Source organism: Hemitrygon akajei, chromosome 8 (genome assembly GCF_048418815.1).
Source record: "Hemitrygon akajei chromosome 8, sHemAka1.3, whole genome shotgun sequence".
NCBI lineage: Eukaryota > Metazoa > Chordata > Chondrichthyes > Myliobatiformes > Dasyatidae > Hemitrygon > Hemitrygon akajei.
This window is the reverse complement of record NC_133131.1, coordinates 107437110-107452216: the sequence shown is the minus strand read 5'-3', so window position 1 is coordinate 107452216 and position 15107 is coordinate 107437110. Positions and strand designations below refer to the sequence as shown.

The 15107-nt window shown below is 41.8% G+C and overlaps 1 protein-coding gene across 1 annotated transcript in view; it reads left to right on the top strand.

Moving 5' to 3' along the window:
- LOC140732143 (insulin-like growth factor-binding protein 4) overlaps positions 1-15107 on the top strand; it is a 113676-nt gene that overhangs the window by 70256 nt on the left and 28313 nt on the right. The window contains exon 2 of the mRNA XM_073054364.1: positions 1282-1469. Coding sequence (XP_072910465.1) covers positions 1282-1469 — 188 coding nt within the window. The remainder of the gene's footprint in view (positions 1-1281; positions 1470-15107) is intronic.

Here is a 15107-nt window from a genome sequence, read left to right as displayed (position 1 = left end):
CACGAAGAAGACACGATAGCGCTTTGAAGGAAGCCACGTGCGTTAGATTCCGGATCGGGAGTCTGTGGCTGAAACCAAAGGAAAACCGTTTTAACTAACAACCGGGATTTGCTTCGCAAAGACGACAGGCAAGTGTTCCTTTTTCTCACCAATCCTCTCTCTCCAACACGTGAAATGCCAACGGTTCCCAAACGGAAAAACCTGCAGATTTATGAGTGACTTTTATATTCCATTGGGACTCAGTATTATCCCCTAGACAATGATAGAGCTTATTTCTGATTGGTTATTACTATACCTGTGCTTTAGATTGAGTTTTGACGATGTATATGATCTGAATGTTTTGTATTAACCATACGTTTGTGCCCCTTTATAAATAAAAACGTTTGAAAATAGTACCATCAGACTTCAGCGGACCTCTCTATCTTTGCTGGTAAGTCACCCGGTTACTGGGAACATAACACGGTAAATTATAATATATATAGGCATCAATAATTCTGTGCTCTAAATTATTATTAATTGTAAAAAAAATGAGAGATTCCTGAAAGATGCACTAAATCATTTCAGATTTGATCTTCCATACTTAAGTTGCTTTGTCAAAAATACCAATGTTTTGAATGATGCTTAAATAGAGGTGACTACAGGTAGAGCTGTGCATTCTTTAACACTCAGTGGCCACTTTATTTGGTACCTCCTGTGCTTAATATAGTGACTACTGAGTGTATGTTTGTGATCTTCTGCTGCTGTAGCCCATCCACTTCAAGGTTTGACATGATGTGCATGAAGAGATTTTCTTTTACTCAACACTGTTGTAATGCATGGTTATTTGAGTTGCTGTTGCCTTTCTGTCAGGTGGAACAAGTCTGGCCATTTTCCTCTGACCTCTGTCATTAACACATTTTTGCCCACAGAACTACCACTCACTAGATGTCTTTTGTTTTTTGTACCATTCTCCGTAAGCTCTAGAGATAGTTGTACGTGAAAATCCCAGGAGATCAGCAGTTTCTGAGATATTCAACAACCCACCAACAATCATTCCACAGTCAAACTCACTTAGATCACATTTCTTCCCTGTTCTGATGTTTGGTCTGAGTTACAACTGAACCTCTTGACCATGCCTGCATGCTTTTATGCATTGAGTTGCTGCCACAGGATTGGCTGATTAGTTATTTGCATTAGCAAGCAAGTGTACAAGTGCAAAGTGGTCACTGAATGTAAATTCAATTTGCAGTACTGTTGATGCTTCAAACATTTACAGCATTGTGTGAAAACTGTTGTTTTCAGAGACACAAACCACAGAGATCGAAATTGAGAGTCCCAGCCCAGATGGAACAGAAGGCACCCAAGCAGGCACCAACTACAGGTTCATACCTGCTCCTGGACACAGCATCCCAGACAGACGGAATTCAGCTGATGCACAGATAGGGATGAGGTCCCGGATAAACTACAAACAAAAGCAGAGAGAGCAACTAGTAAGAACCAGAATTTTTATGAAATCATTGGGGAGAACTGTGATTAAATTACTGGTGGTTTGACATTGATGCACGTTTATCCTAAGTTTCCCTTTGATTGTATGAAGATTAATTTACTCTAACATCTAAGTGCAGGCATTGAAAATGATAAATTTCTTTCTGTTTATACTTTTAGTTTCAATAATTTTCTGTTTCCTTTTATCCGGAATTAAGATTAACTGATTCTAGTCTATAGTCTAAGGACATGGACCATCCACTGAAAGCTACTCAATCATAGATCACAAAGCAATTCTTGTTTGAGATTCCCACTAAGCATTCACAGGTTGACGCTTTCCAGTAACTAGCTCTCAATCAAGAGAATAAACATATCGCTTTCTCGAACTAAAGGCACTTCATCCAATCTTTGTTCCTAAGCATGCCCTGCCTTAATTCAGTTATTTAGAACATAACTGCAAACAATTCCTGGATTTTCTGCTGTAAATGCCACCAATACACACTGCTTTAAAAAAACAAAGATGTTTTTTAAGCTTGCCTTTGAAGTAATTGAGAATGAATGACAATGTTACCAGAAATGAATAGTTAATGATATTCCAATTTTTTGCATGACATCTTTACTTCACTGGGTCAGGGCAAAAGCCTATTTTTTGGGAGATTAGAGATGAGATGTCATTTTATCTTTGACAAGGAATCTGCACAGAGAGTTCAATTATATTGGTTATAGATGGCAGTCATTAAAAAGAAACAAAAAAATTACCATACTTTAAGTCAAGTTAAAAATGAGAGTTAAAAATAAAATGTACACAATTCAATTAAATCTCGAAGCCTTTCCTGGAAACTGAACAGATATATGAAGTTATGCAATTAGACTAATACCAATCGTTGTAAAAATGTTGGCATTTTATTGTCTTGGAGGTTGATAGCAGAACATTTAAAAAATCATAGGACCACAAGCAGAATGATCATTGCTTTATGAAAGGAAAGTCGTGTTGAAAAATATGATGGAGATCTTCAAGAACATTTTAAAAAATCGGCATCATTTAAAGAGAACCTGAAGATGCTGTTTATATTCTGATTTCCAGAGGCTATCAATTGTATACCAGGTAAGAGTAAGATAAGAGTCCATGAGATTGGGGGTTGGTGTAGATGGCAGATTGGCTGGCAAAATAAATTTCAACAGAATGCTGGGATAAATGGATCCTTTTTTGTATTGGTAATCAGTGACATGGACTACAACAGGGACTCAGCACTGTAGCTTCAGCATTTAATGATCTATATCAATGATATTGTTGACACTTCATCATAACTTACTGTACAATTCCAGTTTGCACCAATTTATTGCTTTATGCTTGTCAATATATTTATTGTTATATTTATTATTACCATGTCTACTGTTTACTCAGGCAGCTTTAGTTGAGCAAGAAATGTAATTATACCCTGGCGTACATGATAATAAACTAAACTGAATATGACTTAGGAGAAGTAGCTAGTGTACTGTAGTCAAATCTTTTGACGAGAAAGCAATTGGTGAATTAGAAAGCTGTGAAGCTATGGCCCCTATAAAGCAATATAGATATTTTTAGTGGGCATGAACTTTGTAAAATGAAGAAAAAATGTGAGACTATCCACTTCGGAAGAAAAAATTACTAGTCAATTTCAATGGTTCAACTGGTTCAGTTTAATATCAGAGACTGTATACAGTATACAACCTGAAATTCTTACTCTTCACAGGCATCCATGAAACAGAAAAAAACCCAAAGAATGAGTAACAGAAAATGTTAGAACCCCAAAAAGCACCCCTCCCAAGCACAAGCGGTGGCAAAAGCATTAATCCTCCCCCTCCTCCTGCTGTCCCATGTTCCAGCAAAAAAAATCAACCCCCAACCACTCATCATACAAACAATATCAAGGCCCCCAAAAGAGACCACAATCTAGAGTCCATCAAAAACTACTGTCCCTCCCAACACTTCGACATCTCAGACAGGCTCTCTCTCTCGAGAGCACTCCTGCAACAACGAGAGGGGTGATCAACAGCTCACTGTTTTGATGTTACAATCTTTTGTGTCACTTCTTAAAGCCCTCTGACTCGAGGACCAACAGACTGTCACTCACCATCAGGAGAGAGAGAGATCACTCAAGTACAGGGGCCCACCCACAGCAGAGTTATTATTAAAACAGAATGACTTGCAAATGCAGCATAAAAAGGGATCAGACGAACAACAAAAGAACAGCAAGACAATAGAAAAGTTAGGAGAAGGAGTATAAAAGTTGAGAGGTTCTGATGTAACATTAAAGAATATTTGAAAAACCTTGATCCCTATATTTAAGGAATTTTATAGTTACATTGGAGGCAGTGCAGATAAAATTTATTAGGTAAATTCCTGGGATGAAAAAGTGTATGTATGAAAGAAGGTTGAGAAAATTGGGCTTAACACATTGAAATGTGGAATGTCATGTGATCTTATTGAAACATAAATGATTCTGAGAGAGTTGATTCACAAATTCATTGGGATTAGTTTGTGTAAGCCTACCTTTCAGACGTGTTGATCCTGGAAAATTAACAGTATTACTGCTGTTGCTAGCCACCTCAAAACTTCCTGAAAGTATCCCTTTTTGAATCTTGGGGCCTGCTCTGCCATTCATCAAGATCACATCTGTTCCTCCATCTCAGAATTATTTCCTTGTGTCACTTCATATCCTCTGACTCCCTTAATATCTAGACCTTTGGTTTGAATGAAGTCAATAACTTAATCTACATGTTCAGTCACAAAATAACAACAGTCCTCTTGTCAAGAGTATATTTACATTTACAGTCATTCTCACTTTCCTCCTGGGTGTCTGTCATTCACTCAGATCAAGTGCTCTTTGTGACCCTTTTCCAGTCACACCTAATACCTGCAAGATATTTTTGGAACAGTCTATGTTCACAATGTTTCCATAGCTTATTTTCCTAATTCCAACCTGCCTGGAGGTCCCAACACACAAACTTTAAATGCATGTTTTGAATGTCATCCCTTTATTGCATAGTTCATGAGGTTTCTTTAGTTTCAGCTGCCTCTCCCTCCCATTTTCCTTTCTAGATTAGACAGAGTCAGATTCAGACATACCCCAAGTGTTTTATGTACTGTATAAGTATCTATGCAGAAGTATGCCCTATCGGAATCAGGTTAAATATCACTGTCATATGCATCATGAAATGTGTTGTTTTATGACAGCAATACATAATAGTTAAAACTATAAATTACAATAGGTATCTATATACTGTATAAAAAAGAAAATTAAACATTTAAAAGTAATGAGTAAGTGTTCAATGAGCTCATTGTTCATTTAGTAATATGATAGTGGATAGAAAGAAAATGTTACTGAAACACTGAGTGTGTGTTTTCAGGTTGATGCACCTCCTCCTTGAGGGTAGCAATGAGAGGAGGGCATGTCCTGATTGATAGATGCCACCATTTTGGGTCATGGCGTTTTGAAGGCGTCCTTGAGGCTAGGAAGGCTAGTGCACATGATGGAGCAGACTGAGTTTTCAACTTTCTGCCGCTTTGCCCAATCCTGTGCAGTGGCCCTACATACCAGATTGTGATGCAACCAATTACAGTGCTGTCTACGGTATATCTGTAGAAGTTTGCGAGTGTCTTTGGTGACATACCCAATCTACTCAAACTCCTAATGGAGTATAGATGCTGTCATGCCCTTGTTGTAATCACATCAATATTTTGAACCCAGGATATATCCTATAAGCTGTTGACACCCATTCACTTGAAACTGCTCACCCTTTCCACTTCTGATCCCTTCGTGAGAACTGGTATGGGTTTCTTTGACTTGCCCTTCCTGAAGTTCACAATCAATTCTTTGGTTTTACTCACCTTGAATTCAAAGTTGTTGCTGCAACCCCACTCAACCTGCTGATCTATCCTCTTCCAGTATGCCTCCTCGTCACCGTCTGAAATTTTGCCAGCAATAGTTGTATCATCTGCAGATTTGTGAATGTCAGATGAGCTGTGCCTAGCCACACACTTGTGGGTGTAGACTGAATAAAGCAGTGGACTAAGCATGCCTCCTTAAAGTGCACCTGTTATATTTTGTAACTCCTTAAACTACATGAAAGAAAAACACTGGAGACTGGGATAAACATATGCTTTTCATTTTTACATTTGTGACATGCTTTTACATATATTCCTTAATGAATTATTTAAGCAAACAAGGAATGACTAAACAAATAATATGTTTACAATTTTATTCAAATATTACTGAAATATTAAATATACAACACTCCTCCTTGCTTAGCTATAAACTCAATATAGAATGCATCTCCTTATATACAGTACGTACATGTATACCATATACTATATAATACAAACACTATAAAGAGGTCCACAGCATAGTAATTTTTAAACTGTCCCATTCAGCCTCAGAGATTTAATTGCTTACTCTTGTGGGATAACGCTTTTCCTGACAAAGGGAATCACTCTGCTTGACAGGTGAGAACTGTGACTGTGAAACAATCTCAGGTTCTGAGGTCTCCTCTGTGGTGGTTGCAGGAGTTGAATCTGGGACTGCAAGAAGTAGTTCTGACAGCTCTGGACACCCATGTATCCACCTTTGATCACCTCTGTATCCCTTGCTAGGACTGCTTGTCCAGAAGTGAAACATCTAATCTCCCTGCTTGTGGAGCCATCAGTTTGTCTCAGCTGTTTGTCCTGAGTCCTTCCTCCGAGACTGGGTTTGAGGGGATCCAAGTGTGAGCACACGGAACAACCCAGGAACAGCATAGCTAGTGAGCTGTTGGTTGTGGAGTGTGCTGCATTGTGATCTGCAAGGAGGAAATTGGTGAGCTTCTGATTCAGTGCTCTGCTGACATTGCTCTCAGTATGTTCTTGAGACTCTGGATAAACAAGCCATTTATAGCTGTGTGGTACAGTACAGATGTAATATGTACAATTCCATTCATTTCCAGGAATGACTGAAAATAGTCCACAATAAACTGTCATCCATTGTCTCTGACTAAGTGTGCTGGAACAGCAGTCCTTGAGAAGAAGTTGCTCAACACATCAACAGTGTGTGAGGCTGTAGTGGAGGCTATTGGCCACTTCGTAGCTGCAACCATTACTATCAAGACATTTGTGCCCATGAATGGTCTGACAAAATCCACATGAGTCCTCTGCCAGGGCAATGCAGGACATTCCCAGGAAGGGAGAGATGCTGCTCTTGGCATCTACTGGATGTGTTAGCATCCCAAAAATTACTTGACAAGCTGTTTGATCTGCTGAACTATCTCAGGCCACCAGGCAACGTTTAAATGCAATGCTTTCATTTTGACCATGCCTCAATGATAAACATGAACCTTCTCATCTTAATTCTCAGCTTGTATGGTACAACAACTCCCTATTCCCACATATTGCACCCCTTGTCAAGGGTAAGTGCTGGTAAAAATGGGGGAACTGGGATTTCTGCTGCACATTCCAGCATTTTGGATGGTTATGTAGACCTGAGCCAGTGTGAGTTCTTTTCTGGTTTCCCTTTGGATCATTTCTCCTGTAATAGGGAGACTTTTGATTTACATTAGGGAGAATATGTCTAGAGGCATGTCCTCTTTTTTAAATGCTGCAGGTGTTGCCTTTTCCAAGGCTATATGGGACACTCCATCAGCATTTCCATGAGTGGTGAAGCAGAGCCCATCTCTGCATTCCTGAGTGTGCTGTTGGTGGAACACCCTTCTGTGGATTGAAAATGGACATTGGTGATTGATGGTCAGTAATGAGGATAAACTCTCTCCCATACAAGTACTGGTTAGAATATTTTACACCTCAAGCCAGAGTAAAGGCATCTCTGTCAATCAGTGTGTAATTTTTCTCTGCAGCAGCAAGGAAATGCGATGCAAAGGTAATGGAGCATTCCCTTCCATCACTCATAACATGTGACATGACTACACCTATACCATAAGGTGAGGTTTCATAGACAAGCTTTGCTGGATGACTGATGTGGACCATAATATGTGAGTACAGTGTCAAACGTCACCATTTCCTTTACCATTAGGAACGCCACCTTACTCTGCTTTGTCCATTACCATTTCTTCTGGATCTGTAGTAGTGAGTTCAAGGGGTGCAGCACAATAGCCAGGTTCGCCAGGAACCTGTTGTAGTCATTAAAAAATCCTAAAAGGGACCGCAACTATGACACATCTTTGGTCTTGGGGCATCTACCACTGCTTGAACTTTCTTAACACGTGAGTGTAATAGTTGCGAGTCAATGGTATGACCACAGTAAGTGATGCTTGATTTAAGAAATTCACACTTGTTGCATCATGCTCTGAACCTGTAATTTCCCACGGGCTCCACTCAACCTTGGAAAGAATTCCTTCAGCCTCCATGCGATCTTGTTCACTGGCTACTTTATCACAGACGGTATAAGGAACTGGGCAAGCTTTGTAAAACTTGGGTATGGCCTTTCAATTTAACACTATTTTACCCTTGATATGTTTGAGTTTTCCAAAGGCGTCTTTGAACACTGCTGTGCCATCATTCAATATCTTTCTTCATTCGATTTCAGTCAATTCTATTGCAGGATATGTAGCATGCAAATAGTGGATGGATCTCCAATCAAGTTGTAGTTGTCTAAGCCATTCATATCCCCACAATGCTTGCCTCCTGTTTTTACCACTTACAAGTCTATAGTGGCTTGTTGGTTGTTGTATTTCACTGTTTTGAATGTATTCCCACAGGAATTACCTTTTCTCCAGTATAAGTGTCCAGTTGGATATCTGCAGGTTTCAGTTCAGTATCTTTGACATGCCTTTCAAACATACGTTATGGAATGACTGAACCAGTGTCCAATTGCATTTTAGTTATTTCCTGTTCACTTCTGGTGTCAGCCATGTTACTTGTCCGATGGCAGTTTTCATTGTAAATCTCATGACTGCTTAGTCCTATGTCACTCTCAGCATTCTCAGCTTTTTCATCACAGCATACAGATTACTGCACTTTTTGAAACTAAAACTTGACTTTTTATCTTTTTCACTTTCCTGTGCAGTCCAGTTATTTTGTCTGTGTGATATTCTCTTTGTGTGTGACCTACTTTGTTACATTTTCTGCAAGTTTCACCTTTAACCTGCATTGATCTGGTGTTTGTGAGCCCCTGCCACAATGGTAACACAATTGGTTCAGCCAGGCTGGTTTCACTTTAGACACTGCAATTTTGTTCATGCTCACTTTCATTCCTGACTACAACTCAGTTATGCCTCTGGCTGCCATTTCTATTGAAACAGCTATCACAACTACTCTAATAAATGTGAGTTGTGCTTCAGATAGGACCCATTTTGAATGCTTTCTTATAGGATTCCCAAGATGAAACCCAAAGTGATCTGCAATCACCAATGGTTTCGGTTCTAAATGCTCCTGCATTATGTTCATGATATCAGCAAAGATCATTCTGGTTGATTTAGTTGGAGCCATTAAACTTCTAAGCAAACTGTATGATTTTTGATCTAGTGCAGTGAGTAACACTGGCACTCACTTTCACTGGCTATTTCATTTGCCTCAAAGTATTGCTCAGTTCTTTCAGAATGCATTGTTTAGTTATTTATTACACAATTAAGTGTACCTATCTTTCCGATATAGCCAGCCATTTCTGTTTTTCATACTTATTATTATCATCCTGAAATCTCTGTTTATGAACCTGTGAATTTCATCTGTGTTTTGTCTTTTTTTTAACTCGACCGTCTTCTCCTCTTGCAAAGAAAATAAAATGTGCTGCACTTTTTTTTAGTTCGAACATCTCACTGATTTTTTACTCAAGCATCTATCAACGGATAGGTAATCACCTTGATTTTGTTTATAACTTCCTCATCACCACTGTTTTGTTTTATAACTCTATAAACTAACTGAAAGAAAAGCACGGGAGACCAGGATAAACATGTACTCTCTGTTGTTACTTTAGTGAGGTGTGCACATATGCCGTAATGTTGTATTGGCATATGCTATTTAGGTACAGTGCTTTTCCATATAACCTGTAATTATTTACTTGAACAAACATAGAATGCTTAATCAAACAATGTATTTATACTATTTCTCAAATATTACTGGAATATTAAAAACACAACAGAGCCAGATTTGATTGTCAATGAGGAGGAGATTTTTTTTCAGACCTGCACAGACTTTAGAGAGGCTCAGGTTTTGGAGCGTGTTGATTGGAACTGAGGGTATGATTGTGTTGACTCTGAGCTCCAGCCTGATATATTTTCCAGGTGATCCAAGGCCACGTGGAGAACCAGTGAGATTGCATCTGCTGTAGACCTGTTTTGACGATAGGCGAATTGTAGCAGGTCCAGGTCCTTGTTTAGGCAGAAGCTGATTTTAGCCATGACAAACCTCTCGAAGCACTTCATCACAGTAGATATGAGTGCCACTGAGTGATAGTCATTGAGGTAACTTACCCTGCTCTTCTTGGGCACTGGTAAGATTGTTGCCCTTCTGAAGCTGACTAGGAAACTCAGACTAGAGCAATGAGAGGTTGAAGATCTCCTTGAACGCTCCCAGCTATTGGTTGACAGTGATTTTCGGAGTCCTACCAGGTAGTCCATCAGAGCCAGATGCTGCAGGGATTTACACAGGTGTGGCTTTATTCTGCCTTTCAAAGCCTGCATAAAAAGTGTTGAGCTCATCTGGAAGTGAAGCATCACAGCCATTCATGATGTCAGGTTTCACTCTGCAGGAAGTAATAGCCTTAAAAACATGCATCCAACTTCATCTGTAACCTCAATCGCAATTGCTTTTTGGCCTTTAGAATAGCCTTCTGTAGGTCGTACCTGGACATCTTGTACTGTTCTGGATCACTGGTCTTAAATTGAATGCCACAGATCAGCAGACTCTCCAGGTTCATTTATATGAAACGCTCCGGTTCTGTCAGCTGCGTGTCCAGGGAAGACAATCACCAGCCCCGTCAAATGTGGGAGATTGAAGCACAAGCCCATCAGAACCTCCTGTTTGCATGGATGCTGCGCGGTTCATTACCCCGTTACAAATCAGTACCACAAAATAACGGACAGTATACCACATACAATTAAATGATTTAGCTTTATAATTCTTAATTTGACTAAAGGGTTAGTAAAGAAAAAATTTAAAAAAAGGAGAAGGGCCCATTTTAATGAAGCAGCACAAGTTGGAGCTCACGGTTTCCCCTTCACCGATCCTCCTTCGATCTCCTTGGGCTTCATTGAATCATGGCCCCACTCCGGGTCGAGTCCTACGACCTCTTCTCACTGCTGTCTTCTCCCTTCATCACCCGCCGAACCAGAGACCCAGCTCATACCAGTGTCAGGCACACAACACAAAAAGCACACTCACTTCATTGGACGGATCACATGCCAAAACACCCGTTATCTCTAACCATAACCCAAACACTGCCTCTACAGAAAGACCATTACATTAGCAGTGAAACCTTGCCCAGGGGTTACACTCTTCCCCCACCAAAATTAGTCACCTCCTCATGACATTGAGATAATTTGCCACTTCTTCATACAAAGCACAAAGTCCAACCCAGGTGTAAATGGCAGTGACATAGCTCACCAAGGTGAAAGGTGCCGCACCCTGTTCCCCTGGTGCAACATAGGCCAGCCTATCTGAGGGTTTTCTGATTCTTTGAGACCTCCTTAACCGTCATCTACTTCAGGTTCAGACATTCCTTGGGATACTACTGGTCTGCAGGCATCCCCCAGTCTGTCACTCATGCCCTCCTGCGACTCGGACCCCTCTGCCACATGGCTGAGCCCCACTTTATCCCTTTCATGGTCCCGCTGAAACCCAGTCTGCCCACAGTTTCACCTGACTCCACGTGAGAAGGGTTGAGAGTCTCTTCCTCAATCAGTGGAGAGTTAGCAAAAGGCAGCATATACCACACATCTATTTCGTCATCGTCCGAGCCCGTATCCCCATCAGGGGCAGGGAGTGGTCTAATCTCTCCTGCTGTCGGTCCATTGCAGAGTCCTCTTACTAGATGTAGGCTTCAGGTCGGGCTCTGGTTCATCCCGCACCTCTTGTCCCAGAGGCAGAAGGTGATTCCGATGGAGAAGCTTGACAGTCCCATTTCCATCCTTCGGTTTCACCCGGAAAACTGGTAGGTTTGATATCTGACTCTCCATTACATAGGGTGTAGCCGCCCAGCAGTCAGCCAACTTATGCTTTCCAGGTAGCCCCAAATTCCTATGAGGACTCCATCTCCTAACAGGAGCTGGGAGAACCTAACCTTTTGACCATACCCCCTCTTATTTCCTTGATTCTGTTTGGCAGCTGTAACCTCAGCTAATTCTTAAGCCTTTTTCAGTTCCCTTCTCATATCAGACACATACTTCAGATATATCTTCAGTGGTAGGTCTTCCTTGCCAGTCCCAAAACAAAGGTCAATGAGCAACCTCACCTCGTGCCCAAACATCAGATAATATGGCAAGTACTTGGTAGCTTCATTTCGTGTACAGATGTAGCAGTGGACCAGATGTCCAATATGCTCACTCCACTTGTTCTTCTTGCTGATTTTCAAGGTTCTGAGCCTGTTTAACAAGGTCCGATTATTCTCCCTGGCTGGGGACCACGCTGTGGGTGATAAGATGTAGTCCTCGACTTCTCGACTCCAAGCATACTCAGTAACTCGTGTATGAGCCTACTCTCAAAATCCTGTCCCTGATCACTATGGAGAGGCCATAATAAATACAATATTTCTCCCATAATTGTTTGGCCATCATGGATGCTCTCTGATCCTTGGTACGGAAAGCTTGCACATATCTGGTGTAGTGATCCATGATGACTAAGACGTTTGCCATGTTACTGGCATCTGGCTCTATTGACAGGAAATCCATACACACCAGGTCAAGGAGCCCCGCACTCTGCAAGTGGGACAATGGAGTGGCCCTCGTAGGCAGCATCTTCCTCCGTATGCATCAAATGAACGACTTGCAGTACTCTTCCTTTTCTTCTTCCTGGCCACTACTATTGGATGGATATGATAATCTGGTGGTCAGTCCAGATCATAAAGGACTCTTTATTTCCCATCAGCCAATGTCTCCATTCCTCCAAAGACCATTTTGTTGGTGAATAGCTCCCTGTCTCCTACTCATTACATGAGAAGACTCATCCTAGTCCTCTTATATGGTCCTCCCTAGGAGGGGTTGGCCCTAGCACCCACATCAGATGCATCTAGCTCTAATGCTAAAGATCTGGAGGAGTTCAGATGATAGAGAATGGGAGGGGTGATAAAGCGTCTCTTTAGCTCCTCAAAAGTGTGGACTGCAGCAGCAGATTCCAGTGTCTGTGAGGTAGGGGACTAGGTAAGGAACATGACAGGGGTAGCAATTTGGCTGTAGTTCCTGAAGAAATGGCAGAAGTTGTAGAAACCCAAGAGGCCCAGTAGCAGTTTGAGGGAGTGCAGTCAGAGCCTTTCAACAGTGGTGTGCACTTTCTCTGGGTCCATAATTATACACTGGAGTGAAAGGACATAACCAGGAAGGAAATGACTGAGTTTGGAGCTGGCGTTTTTACAACTTGCTGTAGAATTGGTTTTTGAAGAGATGCTGAAGGTCTGAATGGATGAGATAGATGCTGTCTTGGGGTCCTTGGAGAAGAAGAGGATGGCATTGAGGTAGATGACAAAAACACACCTGTGTAGCAAGTCTCAGAGGACCTCATTAAAGAAGGCTTATAAAATAACTGGACTACTAGAAAGTCCAAAGAGCATCACCAAGTATTCGCTGTAGCCAGGGGGTGTTCTGAACACTGTCTTCCACTTGTCCTCCTAATGGATGCAAATCAAATTGTATATGTTCTGTCAATCCAGCTTGGTGAAAATCTGGACCCCCGAGAGTGTTTTGAATGCACTATCCATCAAGACAACACAATATTTCTTAATGGTGATTTTATTAAGTCCACAGTAGTTGATGCAGAGATGGAAACCCCCATCTTTCTATTCAACAAAGAAGAATCATGCACTGGCTGGGGACTAGGATGGTTGAATGAAGCCATGCTAGAGTGCTTTAGCGATTTAGTCATTCATGGCTTGGGTCTCAGGAGGGAAGAGGGAGAATAGATGACCTTTGGGAGAGGTGTTGCCCATGAAGAGGTTGACTGTGTAGTTTTGTGGTCTGTAAGGTGGCAGGGTGCTGGCTTGGTGTGATAGCAATGTTGAGATATTCCTGTGGGAGTCTGGTGAGGTTAGAGTTTGCTCCATCTCAATGGATTTATGGGATGAAGTCAACTGAGGTTGCAGGGAAGTGGTCTGACAGGTGGGTCACAACTCAGCAGTGAACCGGATGATCAACTAAAGTGAGGGTCCTGAATGCAGAGCTGGGTGCAGCTCAAGATGAAAGGAGTGTTGGGCGAGTCGATAAGGCGGAACTGGTTGGACTCAGTGCTTCCCAACACACAGGTGCACAGGTTGTGTGTGTACTCCGACATCCCAGATCCCAAGAGATGTCTGTCAATGGCCATAATGTGAGAGAGAGGCTTGGTAGGAAATCCAAGCTGCACATATACAGAGTCTGGTCCAGAAAGCTGCCTGCTGCACCAGAGCTCTGTGTGTGTGTGTGTGTGTGTGTGTGTGTGTGTGTGTGTGTGTGTGTGTGTGTGTGTGTGTGTGTGTGTGTGTGTGTGTGTGTGTGTGTGTGTGTGTGTGTGTGTGTGTGTGTGTGTGTGTGTTTAGAGCATTTAGAGTGTGGAGGAGACAGAATGAGTGAGTGAGGCTGTGGTGCTGGAATGAAGGACTGGGGGGAGCTTGCCAGACAGAAGACCCCTGGTCTCTATCTGGCGGTGACATTTCCCAGGCATCTGATGCATTGGCGATTGGCTGCTCCACAGTAAGCACACAAGTTGTTTCTTTACCAAAGCTCATGCTCTCCCCAACTGCATGGGCTCTGCAGGCATTGTTGAGGAGGGTCCTGCAGCCTGAAATGGAAGTGGGGCTCTGACTGGTGAACTGGAGGGTTGGTCCTTAAAACGCTTGTTGATACAGAGGGCCAGAGTGAAGAGGCTTTTGAGGTTGGTGGGCATCCCCCATGTTGATAGCTTGTCTTTCAAGCTTGCTGAGAGGCTGTAATGGTAAAAAAAACAATCAAAACCCAAAATGAGAATTCCTCATATTTATTGCAAATGGTGGTTTCATTCCTCCAGTCAGCGGCAGCCCAGTTTAGAGATTGACAAAGGCCATCTTTGCTCAGTCCATAGTATACAGAGATGGCTGGAGCTCGACGTGCAAGACGCTGTAGGACAGGAAGTTGGAGCATGTCAAAGCATTCAGTCAATGGAATTCGGGGCTCAGAGAGAAGAGATTGACTATCACGTGGTTGTTGTATTGAGATAGAGAGTGGCAAACAGATTGTGTGGTCTCATCACAGACAACTTCTTTTCAACAAGCATTCTTTGCTGATTCATTCAATGATTCACTCATCCTGTCAGGAAATACAGAGGAGGCTTGACCCAAAAGCAGAGCAATGGAGACCATTCAGTGATGAGCAATAACTTTAATAATAGACTGCAAAAATAACTAGCCACAAGGGGCTGCAAAATAAGAGAAAACAGATATTAAGCACCACAGTAGCCAAAGACTAGGAGCAACTTGTTGAGGTGGGCTGAGTAATTGAGTGAATAAGCACTGTGGGTG